The sequence below is a fragment of the Jaculus jaculus genome, chromosome 7 (assembly GCF_020740685.1).
Source record: "Jaculus jaculus isolate mJacJac1 chromosome 7, mJacJac1.mat.Y.cur, whole genome shotgun sequence".
In the NCBI taxonomy this organism is placed as follows: Eukaryota; Metazoa; Chordata; class Mammalia; order Rodentia; family Dipodidae; genus Jaculus; species Jaculus jaculus.
In genome coordinates, this window is record NC_059108.1 from 42,694,891 (window position 1) to 42,722,285 (window position 27,395).

A 27,395-nucleotide genomic window follows, 5' to 3' on the forward strand; every position below is an offset into this window, starting at 1 on the left:
TTTAGCTATTTCCAGAGTTTCATGTGTAGTAGACAGCTTTAGGTTCACTGAGATGAACTTCCAGACCAGGCATGGTTTTGGAGAAGGGCTTTATTGAAGCTTACAGATCCAGGAGAAGCTCCATAATGGTAGAAGAAGCTAGCCTTCTTCACAGGTCCAAACACACAGAGAGAAGCCCCAAGTAAAAAGCCATACCACACAGCACACTTAAGGAACTCCAGGTGGAACTAGGCACTTTACATAACTTTAGATTAGAATTAGAAACCCATCACCACACTTTTAAGATCTGCGCAGTGACACCTTCTCCAGACAGGTGGCTGTAGATCCAAACTACAAACTAATAAGACACTGAATATACTGGGGCCATCTATTCAAACTACCACACCATGTGTTTGATGAGGTCTTTCTAAGAGTGAGGTATGTTATTAAAAGCATGGGCTTTGGAGTTAGCCAAGTTTAAGTCCAAACATACCATTTTACTTACTGTGTCACTCTCTCCATTGTTCATGAGTGCCTTCTGTTTGCCAGGTTATCTGTTACCTGATCATGAATAAAACTGACAAGTTCTCTCCCTATATTAAATTCATAGTCTAGTCACAATTTACCTGATTTTATTTCATCAGAACATGTAGTCAGTAACTAAAATCTTTGTGCAAATGAAAGGATACAATGTCACAAAGTGCCAAGTATAGTGTTTGGAACATAGAAGCAAGACAAAGATGATTGTGTAAATGAAAGTGGTAGAGATTATGATGATAATTTTAAATACCATTATAATTTAACCTTCCTTCTTTTCTATAGTTGAAAACTCTTCCCAGATAAGAAAGTTGCAGATAAATGATTTTTCAAGCTAATAAGTAGAGGAACCAGGGTTTACACTCTCATACAGAGCATATTCTTTATCACAGTCTTCCTCTTCTAAATGGGAGGGCCATGTGTCATGTACATGCTCCTGACGCCAGCACTCAAGAGGAGGAGGCAACAGGGTCAGGAGGTCAAGGCCAGCCAGCCAGGCCTACATCTGATTCTGTATGAACAAAACTAAAGCCAAGAACCAAAAGCAAACCAAAGCAAACAAGCAAACAAAACCCCTCAAATCTTAGAGGTGCAAGAGAATGGGAAAAGGATCCATGGTCAGAACAGGCTCTAAAACTAAACTATTCTTCTCTCTGACAAGGTACCTTTGCAATACTTTATAATCTCATTTGTGACTAGGGTTAGTTTAGATTTTTGTTGGATCAGTATAGGCTTTAATATTGTTAGGATTATTTTCATGTGACCAAAGAGATTCTCAAGGGGATCATGAATATAAATTATCCAGGTTTATGTGTAGTGATGTTTTTCTAGGTTATGTCTTATTTACTAGTCATTTTATGTACCTCAACTTTTACATTGTGAAATGAGTTTAGTCACTTGCTTTAATACAGACTTTCATTAAGAGGGTGATAGTCAGGGTATATTGATTATTGGTAGAGCACTTACCTATCATGCATAAGGTCCTGAGTTCAACTCACAGCACTGGAGAAAAACAAAATCAACTCTGTGTTAGTGATGATTGAGATATTGCTCAGCATACTTTGAGAAAAGTAGGAATTGGTATCTTGTAGTCTGACTGTAAGAATATCTCTTCCACATAATACATGAATGTTCTCTTGAGGTATGACTGTAAGAATATCTCCTCCACATAATGTGTGAATGTTCTCTTGAGGTATGACTATAAGAATATCTCCTCCACATAATGTGTGAATGTTCTCTTGCTTTGACAAAGTCCCTGAGCAGAGTGACCTAAGTGGTTTCATTGGTTTTAGTTCATGATCATTTGGCTCCACAGTGATTGAGTTTGGAGTGAGACAGAACACAAAGACAGGGAGCTCTTGTTGGAGAAAAGCCACTTCTGATGGTGTCTAGGAAGGACACAACTCCAGTAATTTTTTTTTTTTTTTAATTTGTTTGAGAGTGACAGACACAGAGAGAAAGACAGATAGAGGGAGAGAGAGAGAATGGGCGCGCCAGGGCTTCCAGCCTCTGCAAACGAACTCCAGACGCGTGCGCCCCCTTGTGCATCTGGCTAACGTGGGACCTGGGAAACCGAGCCTCGAACCGGGGTCCTTAGGCTTCACAGGCAAGCGCTTAACTGCTAAGCCATCTCTCCAGCCCCAACTCCAGTAATTTAGCCTATATGTTCCACCATCTCCTAAGAATGACACAGTTTGGCCACCAAACCTTTGACTCAAACATTTTGAGTCACTGAACATCCAAACCATAACAAGTGATAAACATTTATGAGGTCTTTTTGCACATAATGCTGTGTTTTCATGGGAATGATAATATTATTTTACTTTTTACATATTTATGGTTAAATAAAAATAGTTATTAACACACAAACGAATAGAAATCATAGCCAAGTAAGAAAGATAGCGCCTCAGTTTTTTTTTTTTTAAAGAAAAAAATGTAATGTAATCCAAAGTATATTGATAGAGTTTTGAGTTAGGAAGCTGATTTGAAAACATTTATGTAGAGTCAGAGAGATGGCTTAGCAGTTGAGGCACTTGCCTGCCAAGCCAAAGGACCCAGGTTCAATTTCTCAGGACCCATGTAAAGCCAGATGCATAAGGTGGTATATGTCTGGAGTTTGTTTGCAATGGCTGGAGTCCTGTTGTACCCATTCTCTCTTCTCTATTTGCCTCTTTCTTTCTTTCAAATAGATAAATAAAAATGAAATATTTAAAAAAATGAAGAGAAAACCCCAAACATTTATATAGACATTGTGGCTTTGGATAAAATTATCATCAAAAAATGAAACCTGGATTTTATGCCATTTTTATATAATACAAAGAAAGATTTCACTGCTTGGAAAGTGAGAAAATTTTATTTTGTAGATCATTGATTGAGCTTGGAAGAAGTTTCATTTGGGCAAAATAAATTTTCAATGCAATTAAAAAAAAAGAAGCAAGCAGGTAGGCGCTGGTTCTTCTGCAGCCTGCTTGCCAGTGGCAGATGGGGGAGAATGCCGGGGAGAAGCAAGATACAGTGGTACATCAAGAATAGAGAGCCAACTGTCCACCAGGAGATGGGTCACCTCCACCTCATCTGCCCGACCCAGAAGTCATTACAGAGGAAGCGGTGACACAAATACTGCTGTCATGACTAGGCTGAAAACCAGTTTTAAGGAGATGATGACAGAAATAACAGACATGACAGACACTGGTCACTCAAACCTCATCAAAACAGAGATGCGGGGCTGGAGAGATGGCTAGTGGCTAAGGCGCTTGCTGTGAAACCTCAGGATCATCTTCGACTCTCCAGATCCCACGTAAGTCAGGTGTACCAGGTGATGCAAGGGCGCACATGCGCACAAGATGGCACATGCGTCTGGTGTTTGATGGCAGTGGCTGGAGGCCCTGCCATGCCCATTCTCTCTCTCTCATAAAAAAATGCAAAAAACCCAAAAAACAAATAAACAAAAGACCCAGAGTCTACAGAGAATGCAACACTGCATCAGATTTCTACCTTGGCCACCAAGGTTCAGGGAACAGTGTGGAAGAGGGGTTGGAAAGACTATAAGAGCATGGTGGGGGGGGGGGGGGCTGGGAATACCTTCTGGCACTGTGTTCCTTCTCTCCTACAGAGACTGACGGAGTCCTCTTGGTCCTCAGTGAATATCAGTAACCCTACTGAAGAAGACCCTCAGTAGAATTGGGGTGGGGTGTGAGGGAGTCTAAGAGAACAGCTTTTTAAAATAAAAGATCAATAAATAAATGATAACAAAATGGATGGGGGGAGGGAGAAAAATTACTAGACTATGTTAACAACTGATGATATTTAGATTCCACTAAGAACATACCTCTTTCCTCAAAAGGTAACTGATGAAGTGTTCTCCAGATCAAATAACTTAACATAAGTCTTTGTATAACTTATAATTTTGCAAGTGGACATCAGTCACACTTTTCTCATGGAATTTGTGTTACTACAGTGAAGTTTTCCAAAAGTTATAGCATGCTAAGAGAAATTGCTACAACTAATTTACATTTGTATTTAGTCACTGATCCCATGGTACAAAAGTTGAAAATACTGCAGAGTGACAAATGTATATGGTCACTACAGAACAGGTTCTCTGCCCATTTGAGCTGAAGTTTTTAATGAGAGCGGTCCTCCTGTGCTCTAGTTGTCCTACTCAAGTTCAGTGTCGGCAATTGCACTCATATTTACTCATAATACAGCTGACAGCTCATTTTTATTGAGTTTTAAAATAATATGTGTTAAAGTGAGAAAACTGTCAATATTGAAGGCAAAGTGTCAAGAAGTTTTGGTTCAAATGTCACCAGGATGGACCATGAGCCCTTAATTTGGCATCCATCAAATAAGAATATCTGAAAAGAAGGCATTTTCTATTCCCTTATTATTGCTATTATTTATTTATTTATTTATTTTTTTCTGAGGTAGGGTCTCACTGTAGCCCAGGCTGACCTAGAATTCACTCCGTAGCCTCCGACGTAGAACTTAATGGCAATCCTCCTACGTCTGCCTCCCAAGTGCTGGGATTAAAGGTGTGTACCACCATACCTGGCTGCTTTTATTTATTTATTTATTTGTTTGCTTATTTATTTATTATTAAAGGATGCAGTATTACAATTAACTGGGTAAACACATTGGGAAGAGACAGCAAGCTTCCTTCCATAGGCCAGTTTCTACAGAAATGGCGTTCTATTCAGAATCTCTGGTTTCATCCTTTACTCTGTCAGTAGTCTTCATGGTTGACTGAGGTTAGAGATTTCAGGACAGGTCTACCTCAGAACAAAGAATAGTTGACTAGTCTCCTGTAGTTTCTCGGTGATGATGACCAATTCTAGTGGCTTTCTGGCTTGTCAAGGAAAGTTTTTGTTACCTGCAGTATAATTTAGTGTTAGCTGAATTTGTCTTTGTTTATTTACTGTTTTTGTAGTCATCAGGCATAAGACAGTTCATTATATAGAGAATAACCCTGATGCTGCTAGTCGTTAACCTTTATATTCAATTGTGAATGTCGTTTTTATCCCCCCCCCCCCACAGGTATGGTTGTACTCTCTAGCCAAAGATGACCTGGAACTCACTCTATACCCAGTATACCCAGGCTGGCCTCAAGCTCGTGGTGATCCTCCTACTTGTGCCCCCTGAGTGCTGGGATTAGAGGTGTATTCCATCAGGCCTGGCCTTTTTTTTTTTTTTTTTTTTTTTGACTTTTTTGAGATAGAGTCTCTTATAGCTCAGGTTGTCCTCAGACTTCCTCTGTAACCAAGGATGACCTTGGGCTTTTGATCCTCCTGCCTCCGCCTGCCAGCTCTTGGGATTAAAGTTAGGCAATATCACAGTGGGCTTATGCAGTGCTGGGTTGGCCTCAAAACATAACATTTATACTGTTTCTTTTCTTGGAAACATTTCAGAGTTCTAAACCATTAGTTTAATTTACACACACACACACACACACACACACACACACACACACACACACACACACTTTTGGAAGTGAAAAGTAGAAACTGCCTTGAATTGGTGCCTCAAGATATCTTTTGTTCTTAAGTGGTCATTTTATTTTTATTTATGCTTTGATCATTGGTATATTCTGAATGCTGAAAAATTAGAAATCTATTTGTGTAAAATCCTAATAATATTTGCTACCTTACTCTTAAAATCAAGCATTTTGTCTTGTCATCATAGGAAAGGAGTCTTACCCCAGATGTATTATGAAACAGATTAATAGGATGAAAATGTCTTAAACATATTTACAGATAGAATTTGTTTTATTGCATCTAATCTGTTCCTATTTTAATTTTCAGTTTGTCTAGCAGTTATGATGCTCAAATGAAGAGCCTTTTAAGGATTGTGAGGATATTTTGTCACGTCTTTCGGATTGGTCCCTCCTCCCCCAGTAATGGAATCGACATGGGCTACAATGGGAATAAAACTCCAAGAAGCCAAGTGTTCAAGGTCAGAGAAGCATGTAAGGAAGATAGATGTAAAAGAGGTGACTATGTCAGAGCATGCATTCATTAGTCAGATGCCTCATACACATGAAGTTTTCATTTGGTTACTGCTTTATTTTAAGGGTAGAGAGATTTTTTTTTATTTTACAATTTTTTTTATTTATTTGCAAGGAGAGAGAAAGAGAGAGAGAGAGAGAGAGAGAGAGAGAGAGAGAGAGAGAGAGAGAGAGAGAGAGAGAGAGAAAATGTGGGTATGCCAGGGTCTAGCTGCTGTACACAAACTCCAGATGAATGTACCACTTTGTGTATCTAGCTTTATGTGGGTCCTGGAGAGTTGATCCTGGGTCCTCTGGCTTTGTAGGCAAGTGCCTTAAGTGCTAAGCCATCTCTCCAGCCTGAGATTTTTTTTTAAAATTTAATTTCTTTAATTGATAACTTCTATACTTATAGACAATAAACCATATTTCCCTCCTCTCCCCTCCCCTATTTTCCCCTTCACAACTCTGCTCTCCATCATATCCCTTCCCTTTCTCCATTAGTATCTCTTTTATTTTGATGTCATCGTCTTTTTGTCCCATTATGAGAGTCTTGTGTAGGTATTTCTAGGCACTGCGAGGTCATGGATATCGAGGCCAATTTCTGTCTGCATTGTTACATTGTAAGGAGTGGTATCCTTCCTTTGGCTCTTACATTCTTTCTGCCACCTCTTCCACAATGGACCCTGAGCCTTGGAGAGTGTGATAGAGATGTTTCAGTGCTGAGCACTCCTCCATCACTTCTTCTTACAACTGTGTTGCCTTTTGGGTCATCCCAGTGGTTTTCGCCTTCTGAAAAGAGAAGGTTCTCTAACCAAAAGTGAGAGTAGCATTTAATATATGAATATGAACATTAAGTGTAGTGCTTTCAGGGAAATTTGGTGACAATAATATATGAATATAGCCAGACAAGAGCAGGTTTTGTACCCCTAAGGCCCATGATCTCCCCTGCCATAGGCTTTTGATTAGGTTTTCAGTACCAGGCATGTAAGTTCCTTCCCAAGGGTGAGCCTCCAGCAGACATGCCACTATTGCACACATTCCGTCATTTGGCCTGTCTGGCCGACCTTGACAGCTCAAGATTTTTAAATTTTGTTTACTTGAGAGACAGACTGCACATGATAGAAAAAGTCAGGCAGGCAGGCAGGTAGGTAGGTAGACAGACAGATAGACAGAGAAAATGGGCAGGCCAGGGACTCCAGCCTCTGAAAATGAACTGCAGATGCATGCACCACGTTGTGCATCTGGCTTACATGGGTTTTGGGGAATTGAACCTGCATCCTTTGGTTTTGCAGGCAAGCACCTTAACCCCTAAGCCATCTCTACAGTTCCTAAGATTTTCTTTAATATTTAAATTTAACCATTGAATTATTGATTTATTAATTTGCTTACTTTTTGCAGTACTGGGGATTAAACCTAGTGCCTCCTGCATGCTAGGCATGCAGTACTGTACCACTGACTTAATCCCTAGCCTACTTAAAAATTTTTATTTTGAGACAAGGTCTCACTGTTTTGCCCATTCTGGCCTGGAATTCACTCTGTAGTTCAGGCAAGCCTTGAACCTACATGCTCCTGCCCTTCCTGAAGAACCTGTTACAGGCTTGAGTCACCTGGGCCAGCTCAAATTTCATTTTTCCTCCCCAGTACCGGAAACTGAACCCACAGCTTCATGCATGCTAAGTAAGCACTCTACCACTTAGCTATTCCCCCAGCTAGTTATGTTCTTATGTAATACACAGCCATTATTTGTTAATCTCTTACAAGAAACAAAGCACCAAGTTTTGTAAAATTTCACTACTGTGTATTGCACTTTGTGTGTGTCTACATATGCTTGTTCCAAGTAAAAGTACTTCCATTTAATAAATTACAAACAATTCCTAGGATAGCTTTAAAGAAGAATCTTTTAGAGATTTTCTGAAAATACTTTGAATTATTTCAGCAGCCTTTTCTTTACAAAAACATAGGGATAGGATCATGGAGGAATGATTATGTATAAAATCCAAGGCATCGTGGTTGCTCATTTTAATTTTATGAACTAAAATTAATATGACTATAATTGCTACTAATGCCTTCTTTGTACTATTATATTTTAAAATAGCCTATAGTTTTGAAAAGTATGTGATTTAATAAGCTCCTAATGCTCTTTGTTTGGTTGTTACTTGTGTTTTTGCTGTTTGGGTGTTACACTCAGGGCTGTGTGCATGGCAGACAAGTGCTGTCTTTGCTGCTTGGGTGTCACACCCAGAGCTATGTCATGGTTCTCCACCTTAGAGCTCCACTCCAGGCCTTTCAGGCTTTTTGGTTTTGTTTTGGTTTGTTTTATCAAGGTGGGGTCTTGCTTCAGTACAGACTGAACTGGAATTCAGTATTTAGTCTTAGGGTAGCCTTGAACTTACCGTGATCCTCCTACCTCTGTCTCCCAAGTGCTGGGATTAAAAGTGTGTGCCACCACACCCGGCCTTTCATGCTATTTTTAAAACTATTTTTATTTATTTGAGAGACAGAAAGAGGCAGACAGAAAGAGAATGAATAAGGTGTGCCAGGGCCTCTTGCCACTGCATACGAACTCTAGATGCATGTACCTCTTCGTGCATATGACTTTACCTGGGTACTGGGAAACTGAGCCAGGGCCAGGAGGCTTTGCAAGCATGTACCTTAACCTCTGGGTCATCTTTCCAACCCCTTTCTTGCTGTTTTTAAGGATAATTTTTTAAGAGGTTTTTTTTTTTCATGGTATAAAATATTATCTGGAGGTTCATAAAGACAAATTACCTGAGACAATTTTTAGGTTTTCCATTGAAGAAGCAATATAAATGTGTTCATGTACCACTTTCTCAAAAACTACTTCAGATCCACAGCTTTACTGTTTGAAGCTAAACTAGTGGTCTATGCTAAGTGATTCTTTTTGGTCATGGAAACATTTTGACAAATACTTCTGGATTTGTAAGCATTTTGATACTATTCTTTAATGATAAGAGATAGGAATGATAGTTTTTATAGAAAGATACGCATATCTACCTGTTTCACTCTTTTTTTTTTTTAAATCACTATAGGAAAGGTAGTTTTCAGCTACATATAAACATTTCTTTTTACTTCTTTTTCCCCTCTTGTGCCACCTTCTGGAAGAAGAAAATGGTACATCTGCTTTTATTCGGTCTTTGGGTTTTCACATGCAACTGCCTTTAACAGTACTTAGGATTGGCAGTTTATCTTTTTATTCTAAATTATTGATCTGTGCTTTTTTAAAAAAGACATTATTTATTTGCAAGTACAGACAGAGAATGGATGAGCCAGAGCCTCTAGATGTTACAACTGAACTCCAGATGTATTCATCACCTTGTGCATCTGGTTTTACATGGGTATTGAGAAATTGAACCTGTGTCATTAGGCTTTGTAGGGAAATGTCTTAACTGCTGAGCCATTTTTCCAGCCCCTGATTTATTCTTTTGCTAGTGCTGTGTAAAGTGAGTTTTGGTGCTCACAGCACATAACAAATGGTTTTGAATATGTTCTAACATAGCCCACTACTTTAGGAATGAATCTGCTTATCTTTGTACTCATATGTTGGGATAAATGGAAAGTCATAGTTATAGTGACTGTTAGTATTGCCTAATTTCTTTGTTGCCAAAATGTGAGTATGTGTTATGAATAGCTTGTTTATAGGCATATGATGCTTGATTTAATGTTAGTGTTCTACCTAGGTACTCAGTACAGATAGAACCGGGTATAAAAATATATCCAGAATATCAATGCTCCTGACTTTTTAAGAATCTTTTTATTTAAGAGAGAGAGAAAGAGAGAGGGGATATGAATGGATTTGCCAGGGCCCTTTGCTGGTGCAAGTGAGTTCCAGACACATGAGCCATTTTGCACATCTGGTTTACGTGGGTACTGGGGAATTGAATCTGGGCTGATAGGCTTTGCAAGCAAGTACCTTTAACCACTGAACCATCTCCCTAACCTTCCTCTCCTTTTTTATTGCAATTTTGGGATTGAACCTAGGACCTCACATATGCTAAGTGATTGTTCTATCTAGTCACATTTCTTTCTTTTAATGGCATCCAGACTTTGTGTTTTTGTCACACACACATGTAATAGCACACACACACATAGGTATGTATGTATGTATATGATCCATCCATTCATCCTTCTTTCCTTTCTTCCATCTCTCTTTCCTTCCTCCTTATAATTTTACAGTATTAGGAATCATACCTAGGGCCTTGCATCTACTAAGCAAGCACTGTACCAAAGAGCTCCACACTCAGTTCCTAGTAGATCATTAAAAAAATTTTATAAAAATATTTATCAGTCCTTGTTTGTTGATACTGCTATAGTCAGAAGCTTATGATTTTCTTAGTATTTCTTTTTGTGGTTAAGGAAGGACTTTTCTGCAAGACATCCAAGGAGAAATTCCTTAGTAAGGAAAGTCTTCAGTATGGATTTGGTTTTGGTGCACATGCATTGAAGAAAGACAAGGTTATCTTAAAGAAAGAAGGAAAGAAAAGCTCAAACTGATTTTATCTCCTTTCCCTTTCATTTTCCCTTTCATTTGGATTTTTCAAAATTAACCTTTGGGTTTTGCACATTGCAAGTATTGAAAAGGGGATCATAGCAGGCTTGGGTCCTGTGCTCATTTGTGTGATTAGCACTTATCGTTTCTTGCCTCAGGATTCCTTACATCGAGTTGATGTTCTAGGTTTGACCATGTCTCAGAGGCGCTCTTTTCCCTTTGTTTTAAGCAGTCTTAGTGGACCCCTGCTCTTTCCATTTGGAAGTTCATTTTCTCTTGTAAAGCTAAGTAGTGTGCTGACATCAGAGTTCTTTCATTGGGAGCAGATATAACATTCTCCCAAGTGGACTTCAGTCTTCAGTAATGGAGTCATGACTGCTTTACCACAGCAGCCACTCCTCCCATTCTCTCAAGCAGCAGGAATGCCATGTTCTTCCACTGCTGTCACAACTAATTATTGGAAACCCTCTTTTTTTTAGATGAGGTGGGGAGAATTGGCATGCCAGGGCCTCAGGCACTGAAATTGAACTCTAGATGCTTGCGCCACCTAGTGGGTATGTGCAACCTTGCACTTGCTTCACCTTTGTCCATTTGGCTTATGTGGGATCTGAAGAGAGATGGAACATGGGTCCTTGGGCCTTACAGGCAAGCACCTTAACCACTAAACCATTTCTCCAGCCCTAGACACCCTCTTTCTAAAAATATTTTACTTATTTATTTGTAATCAGAGAGATACAGAGAGAGAGAGAGAGAGGGAGGGAGGGAGGGAGGGGGAGAATATGAATGAGTGTGATGCCAGGACTTCCAGCCACTGCAAATGAACTCTAGATGCATATGCCACTTAGTACAGCTGGCTTTACGTGGGCACTGGGGCAGCGAACTTGGGTTCTTAGGTTTTGCAGGCAAGCATCTTAACCTATGAGCCATCTCTTCAGCCCCTGAAAACCCTCTTTTCTGGCAAGAAGTACACACTTCAGCTTCAGTAAGGGAAGAATTGTGTCATTAAGAAAAGGCTGCCCTGTGCTTTCCTGCCTCCCTTGAGCAGACTGTCTGGAGTCAGAAAACTAACTAGGTTTTGTTCAGTATACTTGTTGTTTGTTTTAATTTTGCCTTTTGATTTAGTGTACAAATGAAGAAATGGGAGTGATTTAATTTTTCCAAACTCAATTAGAAAAACATTCTTACATTTATGTAGAACAGAAGAAATCCTAAAGATAAAATGCAGAGAAGATGTTGTGAGATACCAGGAGGAGTCCTATAGAGCAGGTCACTTCAACATTTCCTACAGTTACAAACATGGTTGTGTAGTTGTTTTCCATAATGGTTTCTAAAAGTAAGATTATTTCTTTTGTTGAAATATTTAGAAGTTAGGTCTATCTAAACAGTTGTTCTAGCTTATAGTATTCTGTGACCATTTAAGATTCAAAACATAGGATGAAGTTCTGTGTTCATTTATAGAAAGATCTCATTCTCAATAGGAATATTTAATACTGTGTAAGATGAAGAACTGTTCCACAAACTCCACTCCATTTCAAATGTAGTTGTATATTTATATTGCTGTATGCCTTAAAAATTAATAAGTCATTTATATTTCAACTTAAGTGTTTTGTACTGCTGTAGCATTTGTAATAACATGATTTAAAATAAAATGTTCTATTAACTCACAGAAGATATTTTATTATTCTCAGTAGGAATATTAATGTAGGAATAAGATTCAACTTATTCCTCACCCATTTTTTCCTAGTTTTAAATTGGTTATTTTTATTATTGCATGGAGAGTGGGAGATGGAGGAAGGGAGGGAGGAAAAGGGGTGCTAGGGCCTTTGTTGCTGCAAATGACAACCAGATACATGTGCCACTTTGTGCATGGTAGTGTATGCTTGTAATCTCAGCATTTTGGGAAGCAAAAGCTAAAGGATCAGGAGTTCAAGGCTAGTCTTGGCAACATAGCCATTTTAGGCCAGCCTGGGCTACATGAGACTCTTATCTTAAAACAAACAAAACAAAACAGAACAACACAAGAATTTGCTGAGGTCTGTAGTTATAGCTGAGCAGCACTAGGGGAAAAAGTTATTAATCAGGTTTTCTTAAAAAAATATTCTTTTTTACTTATTTATTTGAGAGAAAGAGGGAAGGAGGGAGGGGGAAAGAGAGAATATGAATGGGCGCACCAGGGCCTCCAGGCACTGCAAACGAATTCCAGACACATGTGCCACCTTGTGCATCTGGCTTACATGCATCCTGGGAAACTGAACCGAGGTCCTTTGGCTTTGCACTCAAGTGCCTTAACCGCTAAGCCATCTCTCCAGTCCTTACTCAGTATTTTGGTAGAGGTTTAATAACTATATTTCTTGTATAAAAGATTACTGATTAGCCAGGCGTGAAGGCACACACCTTTCATCCCAGCACTCGGGAGGCAGAGGTAGGAGGATCACCAAGAGTTGGAGGCCACCCTGAGACTACATAATGAATTCCAGGTCAGCCTGAGCTAGAGTGAGACCCTACCTTGAAAAACAAACAAACGAAAAAAACAAAAAAATACTGATTATTAGAAATGAATTACTTGTATGTGTAAAGATGTATGGTATATATACAGTTTGCCCCATTTTATAGTTTATTATAAATTATCAAAATTTTACAAAGTTTAAATGTTTAAAGAAAGTAGCAGCTGGATGTGGTAGTACATGCCTTTAGTCCCAGCACTCAGGAGGCAGAGGTAGGAGGATTGTCATGAATTTAAGGCCACCCTGAGACTGCATAGTAAATTCCAGGTTAGCCTGAGCTAGAGTGAAACCCTACCTTGAAAAACAAAGCAAAACAAAACAAAAAAGAAGTAGCACTGTGAACCAAATTGTTTATTAGTTTCCTTAGGAATTCTCCCCCCCCTCCTCCCCCCCCCCCCCCCCCCCCCCCCGAGGTAGGGTCTCATTCTAGCCTAGGCTGACCTGGAATTTACTATGTAGTTTTAGAATGGCCTTGAACTCATGGTGATCCTCCTACCTCTGCCTCCTGAGTGCTGGGATTAAAGGCGTGCACCACCACACCTGGCAAGAAATTCTCACTTTTTAAATTGAGAAAAATGTTTAAAATCATTGAGATCATGATAATATAGTCAATATTAGGATTTATAAAAGTAATATTCAATTATTAAAATATGTATTTAAAAATGAAGAAAGTTTACATATAATTTTTGTTAGACTTTAGCTTTTACTTTTTAATCCCAAGGAATACATACATGTGAGTGAACATTTTTCTTGTGCATGAAGGAATTGTTATTTATACAACATTTGTATATTTTTGTTACCATTAAAGATTGCTGTCATATTGATTAGACTATCTAGAGTGAATTTTTTACACTATTTATCTGAATGAAAAGAAAATCTTGTATTAGTAATGATGTTTACAGAGCGTATTTCTTTTCTTTTAGCCTCTGGAATTGCTTTGGCACTCCTTAGATGAATGGCTAGTTTTAATAGCCACAGAACTGATGAAAAACAAAAAGGACTCAGCGGATATCACTTCTATTCTGCTGAAACAAAAAGGCCAGGAGCAGGATGCTGCTTCCATTCCTCCGTTTGAACCTGCAGGACCTGGGATCTGTGAAAAGCTGCCGACTGGTACAGGGGAATCTAAACCAGATGCTCTTGCTGGGAAACAGGAAGCTGGTGCTGATTACCAGGATGTTATTTCCATGACAGCCAACCGGCTCAGTGCTGTCATTCAAGCTTTTTATATGTGCTGCTCTTGTCAGATGCCTCCAGGGTAAGAAGCCTTCAGATTATTATTTTTTTCTCTGATAAATAAAGAAAACCTGTCACATTTTTATAATTGCACTAATTTGTTGATTTAAGTTCTATTCGTATCTTAGTTTGGGATATTCATTGCACTTATGTTTGCCTTTTAAAAATATTTAAATTTTCTTGTAGAAGTGATACACATTTATTTCTATGTGGAGTCACTTGTTTTTTCCATCTATTAAGGAGAAGTACACATATTATTACATTTCACAAACTGACTAGACATATCTCAATTTTCTAAATTTATAATGTATTATAAACAAGTTGTATCTGTAATAGTATTGTATTTGCTGTTTGTGACTGTCTTCTGCCTGTGTGTCCTGATGACTTTTCCATCTCTGTCCAGAATGACTTCACCTCGCTTCATTGAGTTTGTCTGCAAACATGATGAAGTTTTAAAATGCTTTGTTAACAGGTATGCTTGGACTACCTTCACAGCCCTGCCTTTTTTTACATATACTTTAAGTTACACAGAAAAAAAAAAGTTTATTTCTGGCTCAGACAACACTGTGAAAGAAGGGTGGGAAGATTGTAAGAGCCTGGGTGGGGGCAAAAATTTCCTGAAGCAAGTCCCTCCCAATAGAGATTGACTGATCTTAATTATCCCACACTAAATACCAATAACTTCACTGAGGAGAACCCTCAGGGAAAGTAGGTCTGGGAGAGAGGGGATATAAGGCTAACCTTTGTAAAAATAAAAATAATAATAATAATAATAAAGAAAAAAAGTTACTATTCAAAATGTGCTCAATAACATTGAAAAGCTGGGGATTAATATGTGTTTTTCTTCTCTTATTTTTCAATATTTGTATACCTGACTTTGTATCTTGCACAGGGATACTCCTCATTCTTATCCATGTTTTTTCTTTAGAAATCCCAAAATTATTTTTGATCACTTTCACTTTCTCCTTGAATGTCCTGAGTTGATGTCCAGATTCATGCATATCATAAAAGCACAGGTACAAAGTTTCTTCATTGTACTTTTATTAAGTCTAGTGAAATGAATTTTTTGAATTTGAATTTTGTCTCAAGTGGTAGTTTTCTTAAAATTTTTTGTGAGAGATATTGTATTGTGTTACTGTAGTATGAGGAATGAATTTCTTCAAGAAATGCTTGTTGAGAGCTAGAGTGGTAGCTAAGCTGTTAAGGTGTTTGCCTGCAAAGCCAAAGGACCTCAGTTCGATTCCCTAGGACCCACATGAGCCATCTGGTGCATTTGTTTGCAGAGGCTGGAGTCCCTGGTGTGCCCACTCTCTCTCTGTGTCTGCATCTTTCTATCTTAAATAAATGAAATGTAAAGAAAAAAAAAAAGGAAATGCTTATTGAATACTTAACACTCATAAGGTTTTTTTTTTATTTTTTATTTTTTCAAAGAGAACAGGATGCATTGCCACATTTCCTGAAGTTAATTGAATGGAACACTAGTCCTATAAGTGGATGGTCTTTGAGGAAAGGATTTTATCCCCAGATAACCTTAGGAAAGATAATCTTTCCCTTGTAATGTGTGACGCATCTGCAGTGTGGTGAACCCTTTGCTCAGAACAATGACTTCACACTGCTCATCTTGCAGTTATACTTGACAAACTTTTTCCTACCTGGAGTGGATCTGTTCATTGCACATGTCTCGTTTTATGACACGTGCTATGGAAAGGCATGTGTTACCTACAAGCTATATGATTTTGGCCACATTTCTTAACATCCATAAGCCTTGATTTTTGTCATCTATAAAATCAAGACAATAAAACAAACTTTATTGGATTTTGAAGAATGTACTGTACAAAGGTATATTTGCTCAACATATAGTAGTGTTTTGGAAATAGGAATCAATTTCTTTTTCTAAGAGGCTCTTAATTAAATCTAACTGGAGATAATAAACATCTATAAATAAATAATTATAGTATTACTTGGTTTGTTTGACATTTAGAGAAAGGAGAATTTTCTTCTGGTTGTTGTAGTGAAGGGAAATTTCAAAAAAAAAAGGTAGATTTTAAGTGACTCTGAGAAGTTTGAATAATATACAGAAGTTTAGTTGTAGTGACAGGGAAGATGAACGTTCTAGCTGAGATGAAGGCCTGCTCATGTAAGCAGAAAAGCATGTAACATTGTAAATGATTATGGCAGAAGTTTTGCATAGGTGAGAAGAGATGCAGCTCAGGCAAAGTAGACTGGATCTCATGAGATTGAGCCTTGATTGCCAGATGGAAGATCCTTCTTTGTTTGCTAGTCTGTTAGGAGTCACTAATAACTGCCTCAGAATGACCTAATCCTACCAAAGTTTTGGGAAATAATTTACCACATGCATACAATAGACTTAGAGGCTATGATTTGGTCAGTGGTCAGAATAAGTAGGTTTTTTTTTTGTAACATTTTATTGACAACCTCTGTACTTATATATAATGTATCTTGATCGTTATCCCCTCCAACCACCCTCCTTTGACCCATCTCTCCTACCTCCCTTACACTGTACCCCTACTTTTTCCCACAGAGTTGTTCTTAATGTCTTTTTAAAAATATTATTTCTGCCGGCGTGGTGGCACACGCCTTTAATCCTGGCACTCGGGAGGCAGAGTTAGGAGGATCACTGTGAGTTCGAGGCCACCCTGAGACTATATAGAGAATTCCAGGTCACCCTGACCTAAAGTGAGACCTTACCTTGAAAAACAAAAAAACAAAACAACAACAACAAAAATATATATATATAATTTCTGCTTTTCACTTCCATTTTCTTTTTCTGAACAATTCAATTAAAATGCATCTGCATAGAAACCTACCCATGTTGATAAAGAGAGGGATTTTTGTCAGAGACCATGACCAGGCTGCCCTGAGGACAAAAGAGAACTAGCAGCTCTCATGCAGCCCCTCCCCCGAGAACAAACAGCTGCTCTGGGAGATGTCACAAGAGAGATTCCAGAAATACCACAAGATGCTCCAGAAGATTACGGCCAGGTGGCCCTACTTCCTCCTTCCTTGTACCCCCTCCCCCTTTTTCCCTTCCTTATTGCCCTACCTGCTGGTTGATTATAAAAGAGCTAAAAATCCGACGTTAAACGAGACCTTGACAAATCCTCCACTTGGTCTCCTTCTTCTTTCCCGCCCGTTCTTTCAGGTTGCAGCCCTCCTCGACCACCCCATGTCAGATTGGTCCCACGGGTCGGGGGCAGATTTTGTTGACTGTCCAGGGTGAAGAGAATGTCCACATACATTGTGTTGGCCTAGAGTGAGGTTTTGGAGTTTGGTGTGGTAAGGCAGTCTCTCTTTGGAAGAGAAAATTTGGAATGGCATAGGAGGAAGCTCATAGTGAGGGTAGTGGTAGCTGTCTGAGTCATTGACATAGTTCAGTTAGGCATTTTGGAGTGAAGGCCATGTCAGCCATAGGAGATTAGGTGTGTAAATGTGAGGTGGAGGAGAGGGAAGGACTGCAAACGATATATGGTAGAAGCATAATTTCTCACTGGAGAAGGAAGTTAAAAACTGGAGGAAACAGCAGATGCTGCCCTTGGATTGGAATGGGAGAGATCAGTGTGAATTTATAGCTTGTATCTATCATTTGTAGTTATAGCAAACCCAGCACTCTTCATCTCTAATAAAGAGCCTTCTTAATGAGCCAGAACTTATTGGTGCAATGGTGACTTCAGGTCTGTGTTGTATGGCAAGTACAAAATGAGCTAGAGTGTTCTGATGTCCAGGAAAGTAAGTGGTCACAGAAAGATGGAATTACCTCAGAATTACTTGAAGCCAGCTCAGATAGATTCTTCTTGGTCACATCTGAAATAGTGGGAATATCAAAACTAACAGTAGCACATGTTACAAATAATGGTGATTATAAATAATTATAAAGAACATAGGAATTTATGTGGCTATACTATAATAAGCAATGAATAAATATGAGAAGTTTTTAAGAGGAATGGGATATTTACAGTCTCATAATATTTCCTCACAGAATACTGACTAATTACAAAAAAACAAGGGAACTTTATAATGGAGAAGCTTGCCTTTGGTCAGAACAGACATAGTGTGTCAACTAGTAGGATGTAGTGAGACTCGGCCTCCCTCATTTCTGTGATGGTCCTCCAAAGATGCATACTCAGAGTCTAAGCTGACACAGCCTTAGATTAGCTCCAATTGAGGAATGTGTTACAAAACTGACCTGGGATCTTTAAAACCATCAATGTCATGAACATTAAGAAAAAACTGAAGAACTGTACCAGAGGGAAGGAGATAGAAGTAAAGATAATGGAATGTAGTTCATGAATCATTGTATTATAAAGGTTATTATTGAGAAAGTGTCAAAACTGGAAATAGTTTCTAAGGACTAGATATAGTAATGCATGCATTCCCAGTTTTATTAGCTGTCACAGAGGAGAATTGTGTTGTTGGGAATATACACACCAAAGTGTTTTGGGTCAGGATAGACAGGACAGGATGTTGACAGCTGACTCTCTGACCATATTCACAAGGGTGCCTGTATCTTTCACTGGTTCCTCAATATCTTACCTTACTTTCACAAGCTTGCTTCCTTCAGTACAAGTAGGGCATGAGCATCTTACAAGAAGACACCCTTTTACTCCTGTAAACTAAAGATCCCTTCTCCCCATCTGAGCAAGTCCTACCCAGCTTTAAGTCCTGGCCCTAACATGATCTTCTGATACCTGGATACCCAGAGAATTTGCATGTCCCTGTTATGAATCTGTTATTATGTGCATATAGTATTGTTATATGTTAGTTTTGTCTTTTTAATTTTACCAAGCAATTTTCAGCAAGGAAGTTAAAATTTTTTCTTCTCTTACATGCCCTGCAGTGCTGGTACATGCTAGCTACTCAGTAATGCAGATCTTTGCTGCTGCTTGCTTTCCTGAAGATGAGTGAAAGGGATCACTTGGCCTCACTCTCCAGGGGGTCTTCTTCCACATTTAGGATGAAGGAAGGGGAAGTGGAAGGATAACTAAACTCTTAATGTTGTCTAAATTTCAAAGGAAGGAAATAAGAATAAGCTAGGTATAAAAGATTAGTTTTTGAAACATTCAATGAAAAAGCCAACATAGTTTTCTGGGCATGAAAATTCATCTTATAAGCTTCATTAGATTTTAAAAAAAATTGAGAGTAATATATTTAGTTTCATATCTGTTATATTCTTAGCTATAATTGCAGTTTTTATTATTGAAAGCATTAACATTTTTAAAAACTATGTTATCTGGATAGTTAAAGTATTTTAGTTAATATCTGTCTTTTTATGACTTTATTGAAGAATGGAATATTATCTGGTAACTACTAACCATAAATAAAATTTTTAAAATGATTGCTTGTACAGATTTTTTTTGCTAGTAAGTTTATTAGATGATTGAATTTCTGCTAATATATTTCCCTGTCATTTTGGGGTAGCCATTTAAAGATCGCTGTGAATGGTTCTATGAGCACTTGCACTCAGGACAGCCAGACTCGGACATGGTGCACAGGCCAGTAAGTGAGAGTGACATTCTCCTGGTTCACAGAGGTATGTTTGATACAGAAACTTACATATGTATGAGGCACAAAGTATTGTCACTGTAAATTTAATATGTAAAATTAACCAATGCTACATATTTAGATTCTATTTTTAGGAGTAGCTGTGAAGTTGTGTCAAAAGCAAATTGTGCAAAGCTAAAGCAGGGGATTGCTGTCCGGTTCCATGGAGAGGAAGGCATGGTAGGTATCAGGATAAGCAGTGCAGAAATCACTGGAGATAAAAGATAAATATGTTTAATATGTGCTTGATAAAGGAAGTAATTTAATGATTCAAATTTTATTATTTAGAAAACATTTCTGAATGGTATATTTCTGTTGATGTTTAATTTTGTTTTCTTGACCTCAGGGCCAAGGTGTTGTGCGTGAGTGGTTTGATATTCTGTCTAATGAGATAGTCAATCCTGATTATGCGTTGTTTACCCAGTCAGCAGATGGTAAGTTTTGTGGTCTAAACTTTTTCTGTGACTGTCAAATTTATCCCACTACTGAATTTTGTTTTTTATTCTATAGTAATTTGATTATGTAGATGGGATGTCCCATGTCATAGAAGCTCTGTGATATACAGCGGTTTCCCATGTCATAGAACCTCTGGAATCTAGATGGAGTGTCCCATGTCATAGAAGCTGTGTGATCTAGATGCGGTGTCCCACATCATAGAAGCTGTGTGATCTAAATGGGGTGTCCCATGTCATAGAATAGAAATTGTTCACATAGATAACGGGTAATCAATTCAGAAGTAGAACCTATTGTTACAATTTTTCTTCTAAATAGTTGTTTTCTAAATGCTTGTCTCAAGGTTTTGTATTGGACCTGAGGAAGTTCCTTCAGAAGTTTATTTTTAGTGTATTAATTTGTTTTAAAATTTTTTTGCAAGGAGAGAGGGAGAGAGAGAAAGAGAAGGAGAGAAAAAGAGAAAATATGAGTGAGAATGGGTACAGCAGGGTCTCCTAGCACTCAAACAAACTCTAGACTCATGTATCCCTTTATGCATCTGGTTGGCTACATGGGTACCAGGAATTGAACTGAGGCCATCACTCTTTGCAAGCTAGCCTCTTTAGCCCTGAGCCATCTTTCCATCACCATAACTTTAAATGTTATTCAACTTAAAGATTGTTCTTTACCCTGTGTGTGTGTATGTGTGTATGTGTGTGTTTGAGGTAACTTTTTTTTTCCCTACAAAATCGTGTTTTTAGTCGGTGGACTTACAAATAAAGCAAAAGTCCTTATTTAGAAACAAAAATTTGCTAACTTCATTTGCATTTCAATGACTTAAGAATTTATTGGTCATGAAAATTTAACTAATAGTTGATTTATACATAATGAATTTATTCTCGGTCCTTTTAAGAGATAAGATTCTGTAACTAAGAAGTGCTTACTTAGCTGCTCAATACAGATGAATGACTCTGTGGAAATGGTACTGGCAATCTATATATATAGTTTTAATTTAATATATAAATTAAATGGAAATGGTTACCAACTCGTTTTATATTGTATTTTGTATTGCGAGCTCTGTAATGTAATAGAAACATGTACAGTGATGGTGGGATTCCGTTTCAGATGCTTTGCATGGTTGCTTGTTTTCCCTGAAAGTGTTTTCTTTCTTTGGTATTTGCATACTTTTCTAAGAAGGGAATATTTTATTAATTGTAACTTTTGATTGCTTCTAACCAAAGTAGCACCATATCTCCATTTGCTAAGAGGGATTAGGGAGGTGTACAGAACTGGGCTACAGCCAGGCTGGGAAGCTGCAGGCATTCATCTATGTAATGGGCTTCTCAACACGCCTGAAGTAATTGAAGTTACTCAGCAATGCTCTAATTCTGAAAGTTTTGATTGTTTGCAGTGAGGTGAATTTTGCATCTTTGTGAATTTTATGACAAGTTCAGTGAAGCACCAAGTTTAATTACTTAGGCCTAATATTTAAAGCTAAATTTTAGCGTTTTTAGATTCATTTCTTTTTATAGTCTTTTATTCTGAATCATAGTTGCATTTGTGAAAAACAAATTTGATGTGCGATCATTGGTGTAAATGTTTCCTAAACAATGCAAATTTAGAGCAGGGGGTGGTCACAGTATTCATAACTATAGTTGAAGATTTTCTTTATTATTAGATTTAGTTGTCATGAAGAGATCCATTTGGGAAGAATTCTTGCTATAGAGAATGAATGGGTAGACTAATTACCTATAATAATGTTTTTAAAAACTTAATCTGTAGTAAAATTAAGGCAGCTAAGAAGTGTTGTATAATGGTTAAGGGCTTGGCATTGCAGTTATACTAGGTGTGAATCCTAATTATGCCATCCTTTTTTTTTTGTTGTTGTTGTTTGTTTTGTTTTATTTTGTTAGGCCAGGGAACCTAACCTCTCTGAACCTCAGTTTCCTCATTTGAAAATGATGATAACTTCTGTGTTAGAACAAGAATTCAGATAGTGGTTATATGAAATTGCTGAGCTCAAGACTGGTGTTTGAAAAGCATGAAGTAAATGTCATATGCTATTACTTCTATTGTTTGAAAATGGTATTTTGTTATTAATATGATACCCTTGAGTTTTTAATTGTTTCTTAAAAATAATCACAGTAAACCACATTTATTTGAATAATAAGTAGTTTTAATAGTCAAAAACAAGCTAGGAGGGTCACAGATATGTTTTAAGCTTAAAATTTAATAAAACCTTTATATTCTATTTTAAATAGTTTTCAAGTTCAAAACTTCCTTTCCTGAAGATCTTTACTTATTTGCTTATATTTATTTTCTTTTGATTTTACCTTATCTATTTTCTTTAGTTTTTGAAAATTTCATAAATATTTATTGTATATGTATGATCCCTCCATGATCTCACATTCCCTCTCCACCGCTTTTCCTGAACACCTTCATATCCCCTCACACACTGGTGGATACATAAGTGAAGAAAAGACCCCTTCCCCCCAGCACTGTTAACTACCAGTAGCTCCTCAGAAATGGGTGGAGACCCAAGCCCCTCCCATCCATGACAGCATGGTGACTGACCATATCTTGTGCAGGTAACCACAGTCCTGTGAGGTATGAGTGTGATGGCTCTTTCGTGTGCAGGCAGCATGCTTCTGTAGCCTTCCACCTCTTACATTCTTTCTGTGACCATTTCTGTGATGGTCCCCAAGCCTTGGGGGAAGATGATATAGAGGTCCCATATAAGGCTGAGTATTCATCAGTCACTTACTTTTAGTACTCTGACTACCAATTAGACTGTGTTAATGATAACCTACTACCAACAGACACTTTTCTGGCTGACACAGCCCTAATCCGTGGCTCTAAACATAAGAATTTAGAAGGCATCTTAACAACACATTTGTTTAGCAAAACAATAGTAGTAGGTTTCCTCTATGGCCTATGGCCTCCCCAGCCATGGGCTTTAAATTTTTTAAAAGTATGTATGTATGTATGTATGTATGTATGTATGTATGTATGTATGTATGTATGTATTTATTTATTTATGAGAGAGAGAGAGAGAGAGAGAGAGAGAAAGAGAGAGAGAGGGGCAGATAAAAAGAGAGAATGCACCAGGGCCAGCAGCCACTGCAAACGATCTCTAGACACGTGCGCCACCTTGTGCATTTGTCCTATGTGGGTACTGGGCAATCGAACCTGGGTCCTTAGGCTTCACAGGCAAGCACCTTCACCACTAAGCCATCTCTTTAGCCCAGCCATGGGCTTTTGACATGGTTATAGTATCAGGCAAGAAGTCTGTCTTGTAACAAGTCTCTATGCAGAAAGTGGTGGGTTACCACCATAGCAGTCATGCCACTGGCCTGGCGTTTGCCTGGCACATCAGTATTGTAGCACAACAGGGTCTACCACTGGGTGAGACCATTGGTGGCTTTTTAACTCCCAGCAGCCTGTAGATTTTGTCAAAGTTCTTTTCTGTATCTATTGAGATAATCATGTGATTTCTGTATTTTTCTTTAAAAGTCTAATAGAAAGTTGTTGTGAGTCCATCTGGACCAGGACTTTTAAAATTCAAATGCTTTAAAAAAAATTACTGCTTCAGGCTGGAGAGATAGCTTAGCAGTTAAGGTGCTTGCCTGCAAACCTGGGTTTGATTCCCCAGTAACCATGTAGAGGCAGATACACAAAGTGGCTTATGTATCTGGAGTTCAGTTGCAGTGGCATGCCCATTCTCTCTTTCTTTCTCTCTTCTCTTTACCTCTCTCCACTTGCATATAAATAAATAAATTAATTAAAAATTAAACAGTTATTGTTTCAGTTTCATTACTTGTTTGTTATAGATCTGTGTAAATCATTTATCTCAATTTAGTTTAACTTTGATAGGCCATAGAAATCCATCCACTTCTTTTAGATTTTCTATTTTAGTGGAATATAGATCCTTCTGATTTCTTAGATTTCATTGGTATCTGTTATAATATCTCCATGTTCAGTTCTAATGTTATTAGTTTGGGCATTTTTTTGGCAAATTAAGAGTTTTTCAGTCTTCTCAAAGAATCAACTCTGTTTTATCAGTTAAAAAATTGCTTGCTTGCATGCATGCATGTGTGCTGTGTTTTTTTTTTTTTTTTTTTTTTTTTTTTTTTTTTGAGGTAGAGTTTCACTCTAGTCCAGGCTGACCTGGAATTCACTATGAAGTCTCAGGGTGGCCTCAAACTCATGGTTATCCTCCTAGCTCTGTCTGCCAAGTGCTGGGATTAAAGGCGTGTGCTACCATGCCTGGCTGTGTATGTGTTTGTATGGGTATGCCAGGGCCTCTTGCTGCTACAAACTAACACCAGACACATGTGCCACTTTTTTTGCATCCAGCTTTATGTGGATACAATATGGGAATTGGATACTTTATGGGAATTGAACCTGGGATGGCAGGCTTTGCAAGCAAGTGCCTTTAACCACTGAACCATCTCTTCAGCCCTTATGAATCTATTCATTGATTTCCTCACTAATTGAATTATCTCCTGCTGTCTAGTACTTTTGTGTTCTGTTTGTTTGCCCAAGGCCTTCAGGTACATTATTAAATCGTTTATTTGAGATCTCTGATTTTGTAATGTAGTCACTTTAAGGGTTATGCATTTCTCTCTTAGGACTAACTTCATTGTATTCCAGTTTTTGGTATGATGTGTTTCATTTTCATTCAATTCTAGAGACTTTTGATTTTTTTCCTTGATGTCTTGTAAAAAAAAATTATATTTATTTATAAGCAGAGAGACAGAAGAGAGAGGGAGAGAGAATGGACACACAGGGCCTCCAGCCACTGCAAGTGAACTCCAAATGTATACACCCCTCTGTCTAGCTTTATGCAGGTACTGGAATTGATCTCAGGTCATTAGGCTTTGCAGGAAAGTACCTTAACCACTAAGTAATCTCTCCCAGTTCTTTTCATGACATCTTTAATGATCCATTCACTATTCAGTAGTGTCTTATTTAAATTTCCCAAGTTTGTGTTTTTTTTTTGGGGGGGTTGATTTCTAGCTTTATTCCATTACAGTCAGATAGACTACAAGAGATCATTTAAATTTTCCTAAATTAAAAAAAATATTTTGTTTATTTATTTATTTAGAGATACACAGAGACACAGAGAGTGAGTATGGGCATGTGAGGGCCTTCTGCCACTGCAAACAAATTCCAGATGCCTGTGCTACTTTGTGCATCTGGCTTTATGTGGGTACTTGGAAATTGAACCCAGGCTATCAGGTTTTGCAAGCAAGCACTTTAGCCACTGAGCCATCTCTCTAGTCCCCAGTTTTCCTAAATTTATTTTATTTTTATTTTTTGGTTTTATGAGTTAGGGTCTCACTTTAGCTCAGGCTGACCTGGAATTCTCTCTGCAGTCTCAGGGTAGCCTCAAACTCACAGTGATCCTCCTACCTCTGCCTCCCGAGTGCTGGGATTAAAGGCATCCGCCACCTCACCTGGCCCTAAATTTATTAATACTTGCTTTCTATCCTAATATATGTCCTATTTTAGAATAAGTCCTTTGTCCTCTGGACTGCTAATAAGAATGTGTATTTTGTAGTGGTTGGGTGGAATGTTCTATAGACATGTGTTAAGTCCTTTTGTTTTGTGACATCATTTATTAAAAATGCTTTCTATACCTTTGGCCTGGGGTGGTGGTTCTTCTGTGCTTATAATTCATAGCATTGGTCTCTTAATGGTGTCCCAGATACCTTTCATGTTCTGTTAATGTTTTGTTGAGCTTGTCATTGACTTGGAATGACTAACTCAATTTCCTTACCTTCTCTTCAAAGGTCTGATACTCCATATTTCACAATACCCATTCTATAGGCAAAGCTTTCCATTGCCTTTTATTTGACTCATTGGATTGTCTTCATTTTCAGCATAATTTTAGTGTGGTTTTTCTTCAGTACTTTTTGTTTTAATAATTTATTTATTCATTTACAAGGGTGGGGTAGAAAGGGAGGATGGGCATACCAGGGCCTCTTGATACTGCAAACAAGTTCCAGATGTATGTGCTACTTTGTGCATCTGGCTTTATGTGTGTATTGGGGAGTCAAACCCAGGCCATCATGCTTTGCAAACAAGTGCCTTTAATCACTGAGCCATCTCTCCAGCCCCTTCAGTATTTCTCCCTCTTTTAAAAATATTTTATTTATTTATTTATTTAGAGAGAATGGGACATGGGGGTCTTTAGCCCCTACAAATGAACTTCTCATTCATGTGCCACCCTGTGCATCTGGCTTTATGTTGGTACTGGGGAGTTGAACCTGCTTCCTTTGGCTTTGCCAGGAAGCACCTTAATGGCTAAACCATCTCTCAAGCCCATTATTTCTATCTCTTATCCTGGTTTGACTTCCTCATTTTATTTGGTTGTTTGTGTTCTTTTGAAATTTATTTGGGTGCTTATTGGTGTTCTCTGAATTCATTCCTGCCCTTGTTTGAGTTCCTTTAGGAGGTTGCTTATGTGCTTTTCAATTCATTAAGACATTTACTCATGTTCTTTTTGAATTCTTTGTACATATCTATTTTTTTTATTCCTTGTCTGGAATTTTGCTTGTTTTGCATTGGCTCCTGCCCATCTGGAGTTAGTCCATTGGTCAAGTCTTTCTGGCACTCTTGGGTGAATGAGTGCTTGAACTAATAATTGGTCTTAGCTGGCCCAGGCCTCAGTTCAGTAATTCTTTTTTTTTTTTTGTTTTTTTGTTTTTTTGTTTTATCGAGGTAGGGTTTCACTTTAGCCCAGGCTGACCTGGAATTCATTATGGAGTCTCAGGGTGGCCTCGAACTCATGGCGATCCTCCTACCTCTGCCTCCCGAGTGCTGGGATTAAAGGCGTGTGCCACCACACCCGGCAGAGTTCAGTAATTCTTAAGTTCAATTGTGGAGTCTAGGTGCTTTGAGGTGAGGATACTGAGGTGTTCAATGCACAAGCAAGAGCTTCTCTACTTCTTAAGAACCCAGGTCTTAGAAAGTCATGAGGCAGTGAAGGCATATGCAGAGATAGGGAAGAAAGTAGTTATCAAAGACTAATGAAAGTACAAAGTGAATTTTTTTCAAACAGATATTTCAAATGACTAAACATTTTACTTTTTTATATCATCCCTCTTTTCCTTTGGTACTGTTTTATTAGTTTTACCAGTTATCATTTATTCTA

At 38.1% G+C, this 27,395-nt stretch overlaps 1 protein-coding gene across 4 annotated transcripts in view; it reads left to right on the forward strand.

Annotated features, from left to right (window-relative positions):
• Hace1 (HECT domain and ankyrin repeat containing E3 ubiquitin protein ligase 1) overlaps window positions 1-27,395 on the forward strand; it is a 102,867-nt gene that overhangs the window by 44,355 nt on the left and 31,117 nt on the right. For all 4 annotated transcript variants that reach the window (XM_045154762.1, XM_045154761.1, XM_045154763.1 and 1 more), the window contains 7 exons: window positions 5,814-5,964; window positions 13,933-14,267; window positions 14,649-14,717; window positions 15,174-15,261; window positions 19,682-19,793; window positions 19,887-19,984; window positions 20,151-20,238. In XM_045154762.1, the coding sequence (XP_045010697.1) occupies window positions 5,814-5,964; window positions 13,933-14,267; window positions 14,649-14,717; window positions 15,174-15,261; window positions 19,682-19,793; window positions 19,887-19,984; window positions 20,151-20,238 (941 nt within the window). The remainder of the gene's footprint in view (window positions 1-5,813; window positions 5,965-13,932; window positions 14,268-14,648; window positions 14,718-15,173; window positions 15,262-19,681; window positions 19,794-19,886; window positions 19,985-20,150; window positions 20,239-27,395) is intronic.